Genomic DNA, 14,379 nt, shown 5'->3' with positions numbered 1-14,379 from the left:
ACAAATTTGTTCTTTAACAGGAATCTGCACAGTTCAGATATGAATGGGCTGGTACAGAAGGCTTTGGATGCTTCAAATGTCTATGAAAACATCGCCAATTACGTCAATGAAGCCAATGAAACGGCAGCATGGGCTCTGAACATCACTGACCGAATTTATGATGTGAGCATTCCCTTACTTGTTTTTATGATTTTTTTAAAATAAATCTCTGTACCCAATGTGAGTCTCAAACTCACAACCCTGAGATCCAGAGTCATATGCTCCAGTGACTGAGCCAGCCAGCCGCGCTCCCCCGCCCTGCGTGTTCTCGTGTTTTAAAGTTCACTTTACATGTTGTCTTTTCCCAGCTTATGACTTTTCTGTTTTCTCGTGTAACCACTTGAGCTTCCAATGTAATACAAATGGCAGAAAGGGCAAGAGAACTAAGAAAAGACCATTTTATTTGTGTTACTATGTGCCATCCTCCTGTCAGCAAATGCCAGTTCCTTTGACAGCTTTTTTAAACCACAGTCTCTGAATAAGACATATTTAAGAATAGCTTGTGCTGGGACAGAAGACGCTTTATGCATACATTCATTTTTTTCAACTCAAAAACCTATTTATTGAGTGGCGTCTATTTGACAAGCACCTTGCTGGGGCCTTGGCCAGACACTGTTCTAGATGCACTGAATTTTCCTTGAAAAACATTTATCTTGAAAATGTCCTGGACTTTATTTTCTTGTGTTCCCACTTGACCTTGATTTTGAGCTACGGAAATGAAATTGTGTGAATTTTGCGTGATGTTTAGCAGATAAACGGTGCCATTTAAATTTTCAATCCATGAAAAGTGGATTTCTTCTGCTGTCGTTCTTACTCTTTCCACACAATTCCTTTGCAGGCTGTGAGTGGGATTGATACTCAAATCATTTACCATAAGGATGAGAGCGAGAACCTCCTCAATCAAGCCAGAGAGCTGCAAGCAAAGACAGATCCTAGTAACTATCTCCCCTTTCCTACCTTCCTTCTGATTTATAGTTGCTTCTCTCTTTTCATACACCACTTCTGCACATGGACAGAGATTTCAAAATTCTAGGATTAAAGAGCAGATGATCTTTTAACTGAATAATACATCAATAGTTCCTGCTGAGATTCGAGGTATTGGAAAAGTGAAGATTGGATATGTTATTATGATTTTTTTAAGATTTGAAATTTCTAGTCGAGAGAGTGAAAGAGAGAGCCGGGGGGAGAGCAGAGGGAGGGGGGCAAGCAGACTCCACGCCGAGCGCAGAGCCCGACACGGGGCTGATCTCACGACTCCAAGATCAGGACTGAGCAGGACCAAGAGTTGGACGCTCAACCAGCTGAGCCACCCAAGTGCCCCGAAGATTGGATATTATAAAATAAATTGTGGTTTAGGAAAAACAAAAAACAAAAAACCTTCCATGTACATGAACATGTAGTGGTGGATGCTCTGGCTAATCAAATAGGCTGGTTAATAGAAATTTACCATAAATACCAATTTTCAAGGAGATAATGCCATAAAATACACTTAGCATTAAAACTATATTGTGCATAATTTTGTCTTTCTTGGACAATTCAGAAGGCCCTTTAAATTTTTACATGAAGTAATGGTCAGCACAGGGAGTGTCAGGAGGACAAGATACCACCGAGCCATGTGGATCTTGGCACTGCCCTGTAGTTTGTGTTCTACAAGTTTACTGCATTTACGCCAAGCCGAACGACCACCCGGGAAGAACCATTTCCAAGGGCTAATGTTCATCTGTGAGAGCAAGCACACCCAAGTGAGAAAAAATAAAAGCAAAATCATTTTAGTCAACTTTGACTCTTGTGAGCTACTTCTGAAAACAACTGCATTGACTGAGAATTTCACTAAACATTACTCATCTCTAAGCTGATGAACTCGTGCCGGAGGATGGGTGTGCATTGACTAATGAGGTTGGAAATCTATTATATAGGTAACTTCTGACATCACCTAAAAACAAAGACCAAATTTGAAACAGAAAATGTCATGTAATTTTATGAAAGCAATTGATCTCAATTCTAACCATGCATTTTCTTTTATTGTTTTTACAAAGAGCACTCTATATATAAAGAGGGGGGAAATGCATTGGTTTTTCATATGCAGGATATTTATAAAGTAACTATTATTTTCTGTTTGCTGAGTAAATAAAGGCAATAAAGATGTTCTGGTTCATTCATTATATAAATCTACTCTTGAACATACTCCTTACAAAAGAATTAGAATATTAGCAGCAACGATTTAGAATATTAAGAGTAAAATATATTTTTTATTAAAGCATGACTGACATATAGTGTTATATTAGTTTCAGGTATTACAATATAATGATTCAATAATTCTGTTGCTCAGTGCTCATCATAAGTGTACTCTTTTTTTATATTTTATTTATTTATTTATTCTTGAGAATAAATAAATGTTGAAAAACATTTATCTAAGCCAGCCAGCTGTGCTTGGCTGAGAGAGAGGCTGAGAGACAGACAGTGGGAGAAGCAGGCTCCCTGCAGGGAGCCCGATGCAGGACTCGATCCCGAGACTCCAGGATAATGCCCTGAGCCAAAGGCAGATGCTCAATAGCTAAGCCATCCAGGCATCCCATAAGTGACTCTTAAAAGTAAAATATTTTTAAGTAAATGTTGCCATATTTGTATGCCAATTTGCCATATTGCTTTGTTTGTGATGTAAAGACCAGAATATGTGGGTCTTCATGACACAGTGACTGAAACATTTTATTCTCCTTGATAATTTGCAATACAACTTTGTCATTATTGAGCTATTGAATCTCAGGAAAACAGTTTTTCTTTTCTGGTCATAATCTCTTCAAAATTCTATATTTTAAGCACAGATAAAATCTCTCTGCATTAGTCTCTGAATATTTTACAGATCTGGGCATCTATTTCATGATCTTGTTGGTTAAATTTTTTCACGTATTTATTTGCCAAAGGGACGCCGATGGGAAGTTAGAACTGTGTGGATCAGAACTTGGCTCCCTTTGGATAATACATGTGTGTGATATAAATTCAGATTTTCAGATTAAACTATATTTATCTCCTGAGTTACATTATAATTTCAAATTACTGTTAATTTGTTTCCAGATGACTTTCAATGATCAGTAATCTTGATATCCCAGATTTCCTTTTCTTCATTATCTATATCAAATAGTTAGCAATCTATAATAAACTCGGGAAGCTGCTATTTAAAGGAATCTCCTACTGAATTCATCTGTAAAATGAAAAATGTTCATGTAAAACAATACGATTTTTAAATAGGACAGAAGACTTTTTATGACACGCTTTTTTTCTTATAAACACCCAGCCCCAAATAGAATTTTTTTTCACCTATTTTTATCAAGGGCTCCAAATATATTTAAACATATTCTTTCTCAGTGTATCAGTCAGCATTTTTTGAAACTACAAAACCCAAAAGGAAGAGTTGAAAAAATTGTTTGTATTATGATATTCAAAAATTGAAAGTACAAGAGGAAGACAGGGTGTAATAAAGTACAAAGTATGTTTAAGTCCCTCCTTGAATTCTGGGAAATGTTTGGCACTACCCAGAGGCGACAAGAAAGAAATGCTTGTACTTTGTTTACATTGTACTTGGTGACGGAGTCAACTCAGCACCCCTCATTTTATAGCCACTAAACACAAGTTGGGAAAGACAACTGAACAAGAAATCAAGTGCACGAAGACTGTATAATAGAAATGAGAAAATACGCCACGGGAGAGTATATACCTACAAGTCTTTTGGAGAGAAAGAGAAGAATACAATAGGAAGTGAAGAAATTATTTCTCTGGTGTAAAAATGCATAAGTTTCCTGATGCTTTGGAAATAAACCAAGCATGAACCAAGAATTCTTGGGAAAGTTCATCCTTCAGTTCAAAAAACAAGATATTACATCACGACTTGTCTGGATTTGCTCCACAATGACCCGTTTTGAGACTAATGTTACAAGCGCACTTTCAAGAAGTTTTGTAAGAAAAAAACTATCAAGCCTGATACAAGAACAAATAGAAAATCCGGTAGGCCTACATGTACCTATATAATAAGTTTAATCAGTAGTTAAACCCTTCCCACAAAGAAATTTCAAGGTTCAGAGGGCTTCTCCAGTGAATCCTTCCAAATATCTAAACAAATAACACCACACGTAAATAAATTTTTCCAGAAAATAGAAAATAAAAGGGAACCATTGTTTAATTTGTTTTATGACGCCAACAAAACTAAGATAAAAAACTTCGTAAGGACATTATTGAAAAAGGAAAACTATAAGCTCAATTCTCTCACAAACAGAGATGAGAAAATCCTAATCAAGATATTAGCAACTAAACAAAAAAATATATATATTAGCAAGTAAAATCTAACACACATAGAAATGATAATACATGACCAAGTTAAGTTTATTCCAGGACTTCAAGGATAGTGTAACATTTAAAACATCAATAGTAATTCACCACATTGAAAGAATATATCAGAAAATTCATATGATCATTTCACCACATGCAGGAGGATTGTTTAACAGAACTCAATACCCATTCATGTTTTTAAAAAACTCATAGCAAACTAAGAATCGAAGGCAACTTCTATAATCTAACAAAGAATAATAAAATAATAGCAAGCATATTAATACTAAAATATTTAAAGTTTGCCCACTAAGATTGGAAACAAGGCAAAGATACTCCACATTACCAATTCGATGCGTAAAAATGCAGTAAAACATAATTAAAAATTGACTTTTAAAAAATACACCACTTACAATAGCATAGAATAGGAAAAAGCCGATGAAAGATAAGATCTCTACACATAAAACTATAGCATGCTACTGAAAGAAATCAAAAATGATCTAAATAAACAGATGAAAATGAGAATTTCAATCTAAAGAAGAATAAATAAAAACTGTATGTATTAACTGGAAGACTCAAATTTGTGAAAATGAGAATTCTGCCAAATTTATCTGTAGATTCAATATAATACCAACTGAAGTACCAGAACTATATGTAAATAGAGAAGATGATTCTAGAATTTCTATGCAAATGAGGTGGGAGGAGCTAAGAAGCCAGCACTGTCCTTGAAGAACAAAAACAAAGCTGGAAGACTCAAACCACCAGATATCAAGATTTACCATTACAGAAATTGAAACAGATATAAAATATTTTTTAAAATTCAAATACTGTACCATTTCTTTTGAATAAGTTGAGGGACAGACACAACTCACAGATGGAGATAGAATTCAGAAAAGTGGTCATCCTCGGGTTATCATGGGGTCCCAGGAAACTGAGTAACAATAATGTTCCACTTTCTTGACTTGGCACTGCTTATATTCTGTTTGTGAATATAAGCTCTAAGTTTGTGAAAACTCATTCATAATGTGCCCCCTTTTCTAGAGGTATCTTGTGTATCAATTAGGATTTTTTTTAAATTAAGAAAAAAAGAATTATTCTAATGTAAGAGTCCTCACCATGGATATAGACAGACGTTTTTCTTTTCAGCTCTTTATCAACCGTGCTGCCAGGAGTTGTCAGTCACAGCTGTGCTGTATTTTTCAAAGACATTAGCCATTATCTCCGCACCTTTTATGAGTCGCTTTATGGCATCCTAAATCACTCCCAAGCAATGTGACTAGTATTCTGTGGTCCCGTACCTCATTAATTGGGGCGCCACTTTCCAGAACTGGTGTTCTATGTTCACATCATAGTCAGAATAGTACAGATGACTCGATGGGACACATCAGAATTTTCCTTGTTGAAATGGAGGGTTTTTTTCCCCCTAGCATCTTGGCTCTACTGGTACTTTCTTTGTCTTCTCCACAGGCAATGATGAGGCAGTAGCCGACACCAACAGGCGCGTGGATGGAGCTCTAGCAAGGAAGAGTGCTCTCAGAAACAGATTGAATGATGCCATTAAGCGACTGCAGGCCACAGAGAGAGGTAAGGATCACAGACAAGAGCTTACGCCTCATCTGTTTGTTCACTGGGATTAAAATAATTCCTTTGAGGAAGAAGTACATGATTCCTTTCATAAATAAATATTGTTTTCTGATGTCAAAAGAAACTATGTTCATCACACACACACACACACACAGAGGAAAATAATCGTAAAAGCTATAATCATACCATCTAAGCATGAACATTAAATTTGAGAGCATTTTCCTCCAATTTTGTGTGTGTGTGTGTGTGTGTGTGTGTGTGTTTTAATAAGAGCATGCTGCTTGTAGTAGTTGGTAACCCACTTTCTTGTGAACATTCTTTCTTTGTTAATAAATATGCACTAATTTGGTTATTGGGTTTCCTCCGGCCCCAACTCTAAATAGCTGCCCTGTGTTTCATGCCGCGTCATTCTCATAGTACAAGTAGGGAGACCAACAAGCCACATAGAGACACCAGAGCCCTCATTTTGCCTAATCTGAGACTCCAGGACCGTAGCACACCAAAACCCCACCAGGAGGGTCTGGTCCATTGAGAATCCCTGTCCTCAGCACCATCAGAGCTAACACACGCCAGGCACTGGGCTCTGTTTTATAAACACTATGTGATGTGGGAAAGTATCACCCTTGCCTTTAGATAGCTGTGAGCCCTCAGGCTTGTCAAGGTTCGGGAACTTGCTCCAAAAGGCACAGCTCCAACAAGAGGCAGACCCAGGATTCAAAAATACTCGCATCAGAGTTCAGACCGTGTGAGGTTGAATTAAATGTTTCTCCAAAAGAAGTAAAGCTACAACCTCACCTCAGTGATGCTTACAACAAAATAAATACATGATTATTACAGAAAGAGTAGAAAATACAGATAAGAAAAAGAGATAACAAAAGAAGAAAAATCTTTAATGATCTCATTACCTAGGAGGGGAAAACATTTGTTGTAAACCTACATTATTTCTATTTTAAATACATGATTTTTTAAAAAGATTTTATTTATTTATTAGAGACACACAGAGAGAGAGAGACACAGAGAGAGAGAGAGAGAGAGAAAGAGAGAGAGAGAGAGACACAGGCAGAGGGAGAAGCAGGCTCCATGCACCGGGAGCCCGACGTGGGACTCGATCCCAGGTCTCCAGGATCACGCCCTGGGCCAAAGGCGGCGCTAAACCGCCGCGCCACCGGGGCTGCCCAATTTTAAATACATAACTTTTTAATAAAAATAGAATGTCACTATACTTTGCCATTTGGAAACTTGCTTTTACTATTTAAAAATAGTTTTCCTTACTAATTTACTTCTGTAGGAGAACATCATTTTTATGGCAAAAAGTGTTGCACATAGAAGAAAGTGACATTTACGATGCATTCCAGACATAAACATTTTGTGAGTTAAAATCTCGTATGTGTTTTCTGTGGCTTCCTCACCAGGTTTCTAACCTGAAGAAATACCACTTACTTTTTTAAAATTTACCTCTAATTTGAACATTTTTTAAGTGGGACTACATGATTTTAATGAGACTCTAGAGTCTTTATTTTTAAGAGTCTTTATTTTTTAAAAGATTTATTTATTCATTTGAGACAGAGAGATACAGAGAGAGAGAGAGAGAGAGAGAGAGAGAGCATAAGCAGGGAGAGAGACAGAGGATGAGGGAGAAGCAGACTCCCTGCTGACCCCGCAGCCCGGGTCTCAAGGCTCCGTCCCAGGACCTTGAGATCCTGACCTGAGCCCAAGGCAGATGCTTAACCATCAGGGCCACGCGGGTGCGCTGATGAAGAATCTAGAGTCTTTCAAGCTCACTTTTTAATTTTATTCTGCACCTTAGACCCTAATTAACCTACATTTAAAGATCTATGTTCAGCTTAAAAACCCAAAGCTTAAAAAAAAAAAAAAAAAACTTGAGGTCTCTTTTATCCCAGTAATTAAATGGAGGTTAGTGTTCCCCACAAGCGTCCTGCTTCTCTGCCAAGTGAGTGTGATCCCTGTGCTCTGTGTGTGAAGGTGACGCTCACCAGCGCCTGGGTCAGTCGAAGCTGATCACGGAGGAGGCAAGCAAGACCACAGTGGAAGTCCAGCAGGCAGCCGCCCCGATGGCTGACAATCTAACCAACTGGTCGCAAAATCTTCAGAGTTTTGACTCTTCCGCCTACAACACCGCAGTGGACTCTGCCCAAGATGCAGGTATCACGGTTTGCAAACATCCAGTAGAGTTGCCCATTAAGCTCAACACGTCTTTCGTTAAGAAGCGGGTTTTTCCATCGGGCTGTTAGATTGGAATATTGTAGAAGTTGTGCTTGCTTCGGCAGCACATATACTAAAATTGGAATATTGTAGAAGTTGGCTTAGCAAAAAAGAAAAATTTTGCTCGGCTCGTCTATTGATAGATGTGTGTGTGTGTGTGCACAGGAAATAGGTATATTTCACGTAAATAACCACTAGGGAGATTGGTGAAGAATCATTTTTTTCTAGATGAAACCACGGCAGCACTGATTTTTTTTTGGTCAATGTAAATCTGTTCTCTTGGGGGAGAACGTCAATCACAAAATAACGGTTTACTTTTAGGAAAAATATTTACTAAACTGCATTGCTTTTTCCTTACCCGAGTAAAGCAGGTTCCCACCAACAAATACCGCCTGTGGTCAAACACAACTGAAGGTTCCCGTGAAGAAGAACAGTTTGTTGGCCAGCTTGGAGACAGATTTGTAGTAATGAAGATGAAATATTCATTTCAGTATCTGCTTCATTTGTTTAGTTACACATAGATATAAAAATCACGTATTACTGGGGCACCTGCGTGGCTCAGGCAGTTACGCATCTGACTCTTGATTTCAGCTCAGGTCATGATCTCGAGGTCGTGAGACTGAGCTCCCCACTCAGTGTGGAGCCTGCTTAGGATTTTTTCCCTTTCCCTCCCCGTACCACGCCCATGCACGAGTGCTTTCTCTCTCTCTCTCTCTCTCTCTCTCTCAAAAAATAAGAAAATAAAATAAAATCACATATTACTATGCCTATTCAATTTCTTCCGCCTCTTAAATATCAGTGTCTTTGTCATGACTAGAGCTTTCTGTTCTCCAGCATGGTTTTGCTGAACATGCTACCTTCACTCCATCTGAGTTAAGAAACAATTTTATTAGTCCATATATGATCTGTCTGTCACTACAAATTTTAGCCCAGGTCACAAATATTCATTCCCGTAACTGGAAGACAGCTGTTTTCTGTTCATCTCTTAAGTATGTATCTGTGAGCTCCTCCGTGTAACTTTATAAAGACTCTAATGAAAGGTGGCTCCCTTTCTCTCGGAGAATTGACGACAGGGAAACTGTGTTTTATAAACATTTCCAAAATCAAAATCTAGCATAAGGCGTTAAATATACTTTATTACCCATAATTTTTAAAGACTGTTATACTATAAAATGGCTATTGTGGTCAGTCATCCAAACAACAAATATTTACCTCTATATTTGTCAATCCAATAAAGTAATAATTGCTATTATTTTACTTAATTCCGTTCCCTATGATAGAGAAAAGACATGTCCTAAATACAGAAAAGACATTCATCCTTGGTCCTCACTGACTTATCCTCCAGAACCTGAGTTTGGTTTGGCTCCAGGAAGAGGCTTACCCATCCTCCAGCTGCTGCTGCTGCTCAATGAGCGCGGCCCTGCCCTTAGCCAGCAAAATACCCAAAAGATACTCATTTTCTAGTCCAATGGTTCTGAAACCTTCACATGCTTCAGAATCACCTGGGCCTCACTCCCAGAGTTTCTAAGTCAGCAGGTTTGGGTCAGAGGCACAGATTTCGCATTTTTAACAAGTTCCCAGACGAGGCCGATGCTGCTGGTCTGGGGACCACACGTTTGAGAACCACTTTGAGCCTCTTCAGCAGAGGAAGTCCCGAGCGCCTGTCTGGGCCTTCAAGGGAGAGCTCTGGGTGTCAAATCTCCTTAAGTGCAGTACGAGCTGTATAAGGAGGAGCCTGTGTGGGTGAGCCCATGGTGTGGCACCTGGCAGTGTAAAGTGGTAACATCTGCCTTCATTACAGATGTAAACAAAATTATTTTGGAGGGCTTTCCATTTTTTTCCCTGAGCGTTTTTTTTTTTTTTTTCTTGGAGTCTTGTTTTTGAGTGAAGAGAAAAATCTTAACATAAATCTTGGATGGAATTGCAGCTCGAAATAGACAGTTCAGAGTGCTATAGTTTTATTTCATGGAGGAATAAATACCTCTCAGTGGCATAAAAAAATAAAAAACAATAAAAATTAAAAAAAAAAAAACTCTGGTCCGGTTCAGGAAAACTTAGAGTTATGGCATCTCTCGGCTGTGGGTTTCCCTCATCGATCTGTGTATATGTATATTTTATATATATTGTATTATATATGTTTTACAAATATTATATATTATATATAATTATTTATAATTATAATTATATATAAATATTTGTATGTATAAATATTATATTATATATAATTATTTATAAAATATATATAATATAGAAATATATAAAATATATAAAATTCATTCTCTTTTCTGTTTTTCTTTTAAGATTGATTGATTGATTTTTAGAAAGAGGGCATGTGAGCGGGGGGAGGAGCAGAGGGAGAGAGACAAGCAGACTCTGTGCTGAGCACACATGGGACGTGGGGCTCAGCCTCACGTCTCTGAGATCATGACCTGAGCTGAAATCAAGGGTGGGATGCTTAACCACCTACTCTACCCAGGCACCCCACCCTCTTTTCTATGTGCATGTCACACCTTACAAAAAGGAAAAACCTAACCTACAAAGTCAGTATGTTGTGTTTGCACCATCACCCTTCTCTGGGGGCATAGAGAACGGCTGCCCTCCCTCCACGTTGGCACAACTGCCACTCTTCTGGGTGCCACCTGTTTCCTCCAGATAGCCTGCCTCTGGGTGGACCACGGCAGCAGCAGGGAGATGTGGGAAGAGGCGTCCTAGAAATCGATCTGTCCACCTCCTTTTGCCCGGCCTCCCTTCTGACTTGTTATATCAGTTCCATTAGAAATGCAAGCAGCCCCTGAGCTATATGGTGAAGGAGCACCTGTACCTTTGCCGTGGATCCCGCCCTTCAGAAAAGTACATTAAAAGCCAGCTTAGTCTGCACACAACTTGTAGCCCAGTGTATGTTATAAATGCCACAGAATAGGAAGCGCTCACGTCTCGGGCTTGCCTATTAATTTTGCAGGATTGCAAATAACTTCTTGTAGTTCGATCCAGGAACCGTCTGTTCGTCGTCTCTTCCCCTGGCTCCTAACGATGGTGGTTAGCATTACTTAGTGTGGTTGCGATCCTTACTCACGTGCTTAATTTTCGTTGCCTGCAGTACGAAATCTGACAGAAGTTGTCCCTCAGCTGCTGGATCAGCTTCGCACCGTAGAACAGAAGCGGCCCGCAAGCAACGTCTCCGCCAGCATCCAGAGGATCCGGGAGCTCATCGCCCAGACCAGGAGCGTCGCCAGCAAGGTAAGCGAGAAAGGAGGCCCCCCCAGTACTCGGGCATCTGGACGACGTGGAACCGAACTGCCACTCCTCGGGCGGCTTCCAGAGCCGGGAACCTTTCTCCCCGAGTAGCTCTGAGCACCATCTGGATCTGTCCATTAGAATCGCATGAGAAGCTTTGAAAACCAAACCCGCTCCTGGTCCCAACCTCAAAGCAATCTATCAGGCCCTCCAGAGGAGGGGCTCAGGGTCTTTGAAAAGCTTCCCAGTGACTCTTGAGTACAGGCAAGATTAAGAGCCACAGAGTTAACCTGGTCAGCAAAGCTCATAGAGCAAAAGAAATTGAGCAAAGTGAACACCAGTAGGCTTGACTTAGTATTGTCATTATTATGAATTATTTTAACAGGTGTTTTAGTGCAATGACCACGTGCGGTTACTTGCCCATCTACCTCTTCAGGGAATTGTCTGGGGTAACGATGATGATTGGAAGCCTTTACTGACTCCCTCACTGGGGAATCACAGACCACATGAACTGAATAATCTCAACAAAGACCCTGTTCTGAGACGCTTGCACAGAGGCCACAGGGCAACACCAAAACTTGTGCCGGTGGTAGTGGTGGGAACACATCCTGACACAACAATTAATGATTCAATCCGGCAAACAGGGCTTGTTCTAGGCCCTCTTTTTCATTTATTTTTCATTGAAGTGTAGAGCAGCATCATTTTTACAGCCAAATGAATTGGTTTCATCTTCTCAATTGCGAATTGGCCTAAACAGACCATTGGCCCTAAGTACTGACAGAGAGAGGGAGTTGGAAAGCCACTGGTTTGTAATGGAGGAGATTATTATTGGTAAATATATCCGACTTTTTTTTTTTTTTTTTTTTTAATATATCCGACTTTTAAATGATATGTGATCATTGGTCCCACGCCACAAATTAACTTTTTTAGATCCTTTGGGGAGCATTTCAAGAAAAGCTTATCGTGGTGAAACGGCGTTTCCAAAGCTAAGTTTCTTTGGGTGCTTTCTAGTAATTTTCTATAAATGGAGAAGAATTTAGGAGACCTTAATCACCTAAAACCGTTTTCTAAAGAGAGTCTTGGCAAATGCCTTTGGGGGCCCACTTGGATCCCCAAAGTGAGAGGCTCTCTGTGCAGATATATTTCCTTTCTCAGACTCAATTTTTACAAAAAGGCTTTTATCCCGCAAACTGTTTGTTTATTAAGATGATTGATTTTTACTCCACCAGCAACATAGGATGACGTACTCTAGACATTTGGGAATATGATTTTGAGCTTACTGACCATCAGTATTAACCAAATCAATATGAAATAATGGATGTTTAATACATTTGATTATTCAGAAATATTGCGTGAGCAGCATGGGTATAAAAAGCCTCTCCACTTCTGAACACTCAGAAAATCGTCCTGAACCAGACCAGTTCGGCTAATCATCTCGGGCCTCTCAATAAAGGCATCTGCTTACCTGTGCTTTGTTGTGATACCTTTCTAAGAATCATTATAAGAAACATCTTAATGAACTCCTCATTAGAGTTATAATGATTATGGAGTCAGGAACTGGAAAGTACTTTATAGTTATTACCTTATTTCATTTGGCAAATTTTTTTGCCCTCCCCTTACAGTGGAAGAAACTGCAGGCTAAGGGACTTGCTCGTGGTTACATAGCTAGTGAGTGGCAAAGCCAGGTTCAAGACCCCGTCTAAGACTTCAGAGCTGGGGCCAGACCCCTCCCAACTGTCCAGATGTGCTCAAAGATGTTACAGCCTTACTTCATGTTCCTCTTTTGAAGACACTGAGGAGGAAGTCCTCACCTCATTAGTACCCAAGATTAGTTATACTTCTTCTGATCAATTAGTCGTTGTTAATTGTATGGGCGTCGTGAGCTGTGTAGACCATCAATCCCATCAAGCTGTTTGGTTCCCCCCAACCAGGAGTGTAGTTCATTGTGGAATTCGTGTGTATCCTCATCTCGGATCTGCTTTTTCACCCCTCTTTTTTGGCTTCCTTTCACCCCATTTTAAATTTAAATGACTGTATTATAATCCGCCCTAGCTCCTTTCTCCCACAAGGTGAGGATATTAGGAAACAAGGGCAAGGACAGGAGTAGGGCTTACAGAGCCCATAAGGACAGAGGGAAGCCCATTGGGCCCCATCGGGGAGAGCTATCTATGCCCACTTCTGCAGGGTGCTTTTAACAGAAACATTTTGTAACTACAGATCCAAGTATCCATGATGTTTGATGGCCAGTCAGCAGTCGAGGTGCACCCCAAAACCAGTTTGGATGACTTAAAGACCTTCACATCCCTGAGCCTGTACATGAAACCTCCTCCCGTGAAGCAGCCAGAGCCAGCTGGGGCTGCAGACCGCTTTGTCCTGTACCTCGGAAGCAAACATGTAAGAGCATGATGTGTTTTTTTTTTTCCTCCCCCTAGTAAACTTATTTATTTGTTTATTTTTAACTTTTTCTTTTTTTTAATTTAAACTCAACTAGCCAACATATAGTCCATCATTAGTTTCAGATGTAGAGTTCAATAGTTCATCAGTTGCGTATAACACGCAGTAGAGCATGATGTTTTAAAAGAGAGAATAATATTAAAAGGAAAGATTGGGGCTTTTCTCTTGCCTTAACACAAAACTACCTATGCAAACAAACAAAATTCCCATCCTGGTAACTCAAAAAGTAGAGTTCACTTTAACACCAAGACTCAAGGAGTGATTTAAAGACAAGTAATTCCTTCTTCTCTGCATGGGCTGTTTCTGGGGCATTTCAGTATCAGCCTCACGCTGCTAACTGAATGCAGCATTTCCCAGACTTTCCGCACATAGAGGCCTGTTAGGTTTGAAGCCTCCTGTTTGAAGATGCACAGCAATCGGCACTGGCAGGCTGCATCATGTCCCCAGGTTAACCAGACAGGATTAGCACACTCTTGGAAGCTGTCAAATGTCCACAAGCCTGCAGTTCCCTGCTTCCCCAACCAGGAT

General features: G+C 39.7%; 1 protein-coding gene across 6 annotated transcripts in view; it reads left to right on the top strand.

The window, feature by feature from the left end:
• Positions 1–14,379, top strand: part of LAMA4 (laminin subunit alpha 4) — a 147,244-nt gene that overhangs the window by 100,486 nt on the left and 32,379 nt on the right. For all 6 annotated transcript variants that reach the window (XM_072739283.1, XM_072739276.1, XM_072739289.1 and 3 more), the window contains 6 exons: positions 21–162; positions 878–974; positions 5,824–5,940; positions 7,924–8,103; positions 11,261–11,400; positions 13,615–13,791. In XM_072739283.1, coding sequence (XP_072595384.1) covers positions 21–162; positions 878–974; positions 5,824–5,940; positions 7,924–8,103; positions 11,261–11,400; positions 13,615–13,791 — 853 coding nt within the window. The remainder of the gene's footprint in view (positions 1–20; positions 163–877; positions 975–5,823; positions 5,941–7,923; positions 8,104–11,260; positions 11,401–13,614; positions 13,792–14,379) is intronic.

Source organism: Vulpes vulpes, chromosome 1 (genome assembly GCF_048418805.1).
Source record: "Vulpes vulpes isolate BD-2025 chromosome 1, VulVul3, whole genome shotgun sequence".
Classification (NCBI taxonomy): Eukaryota; Metazoa; Chordata; class Mammalia; order Carnivora; family Canidae; genus Vulpes; species Vulpes vulpes.
This window is presented reverse-complemented; position numbering and strand designations above follow the sequence as displayed.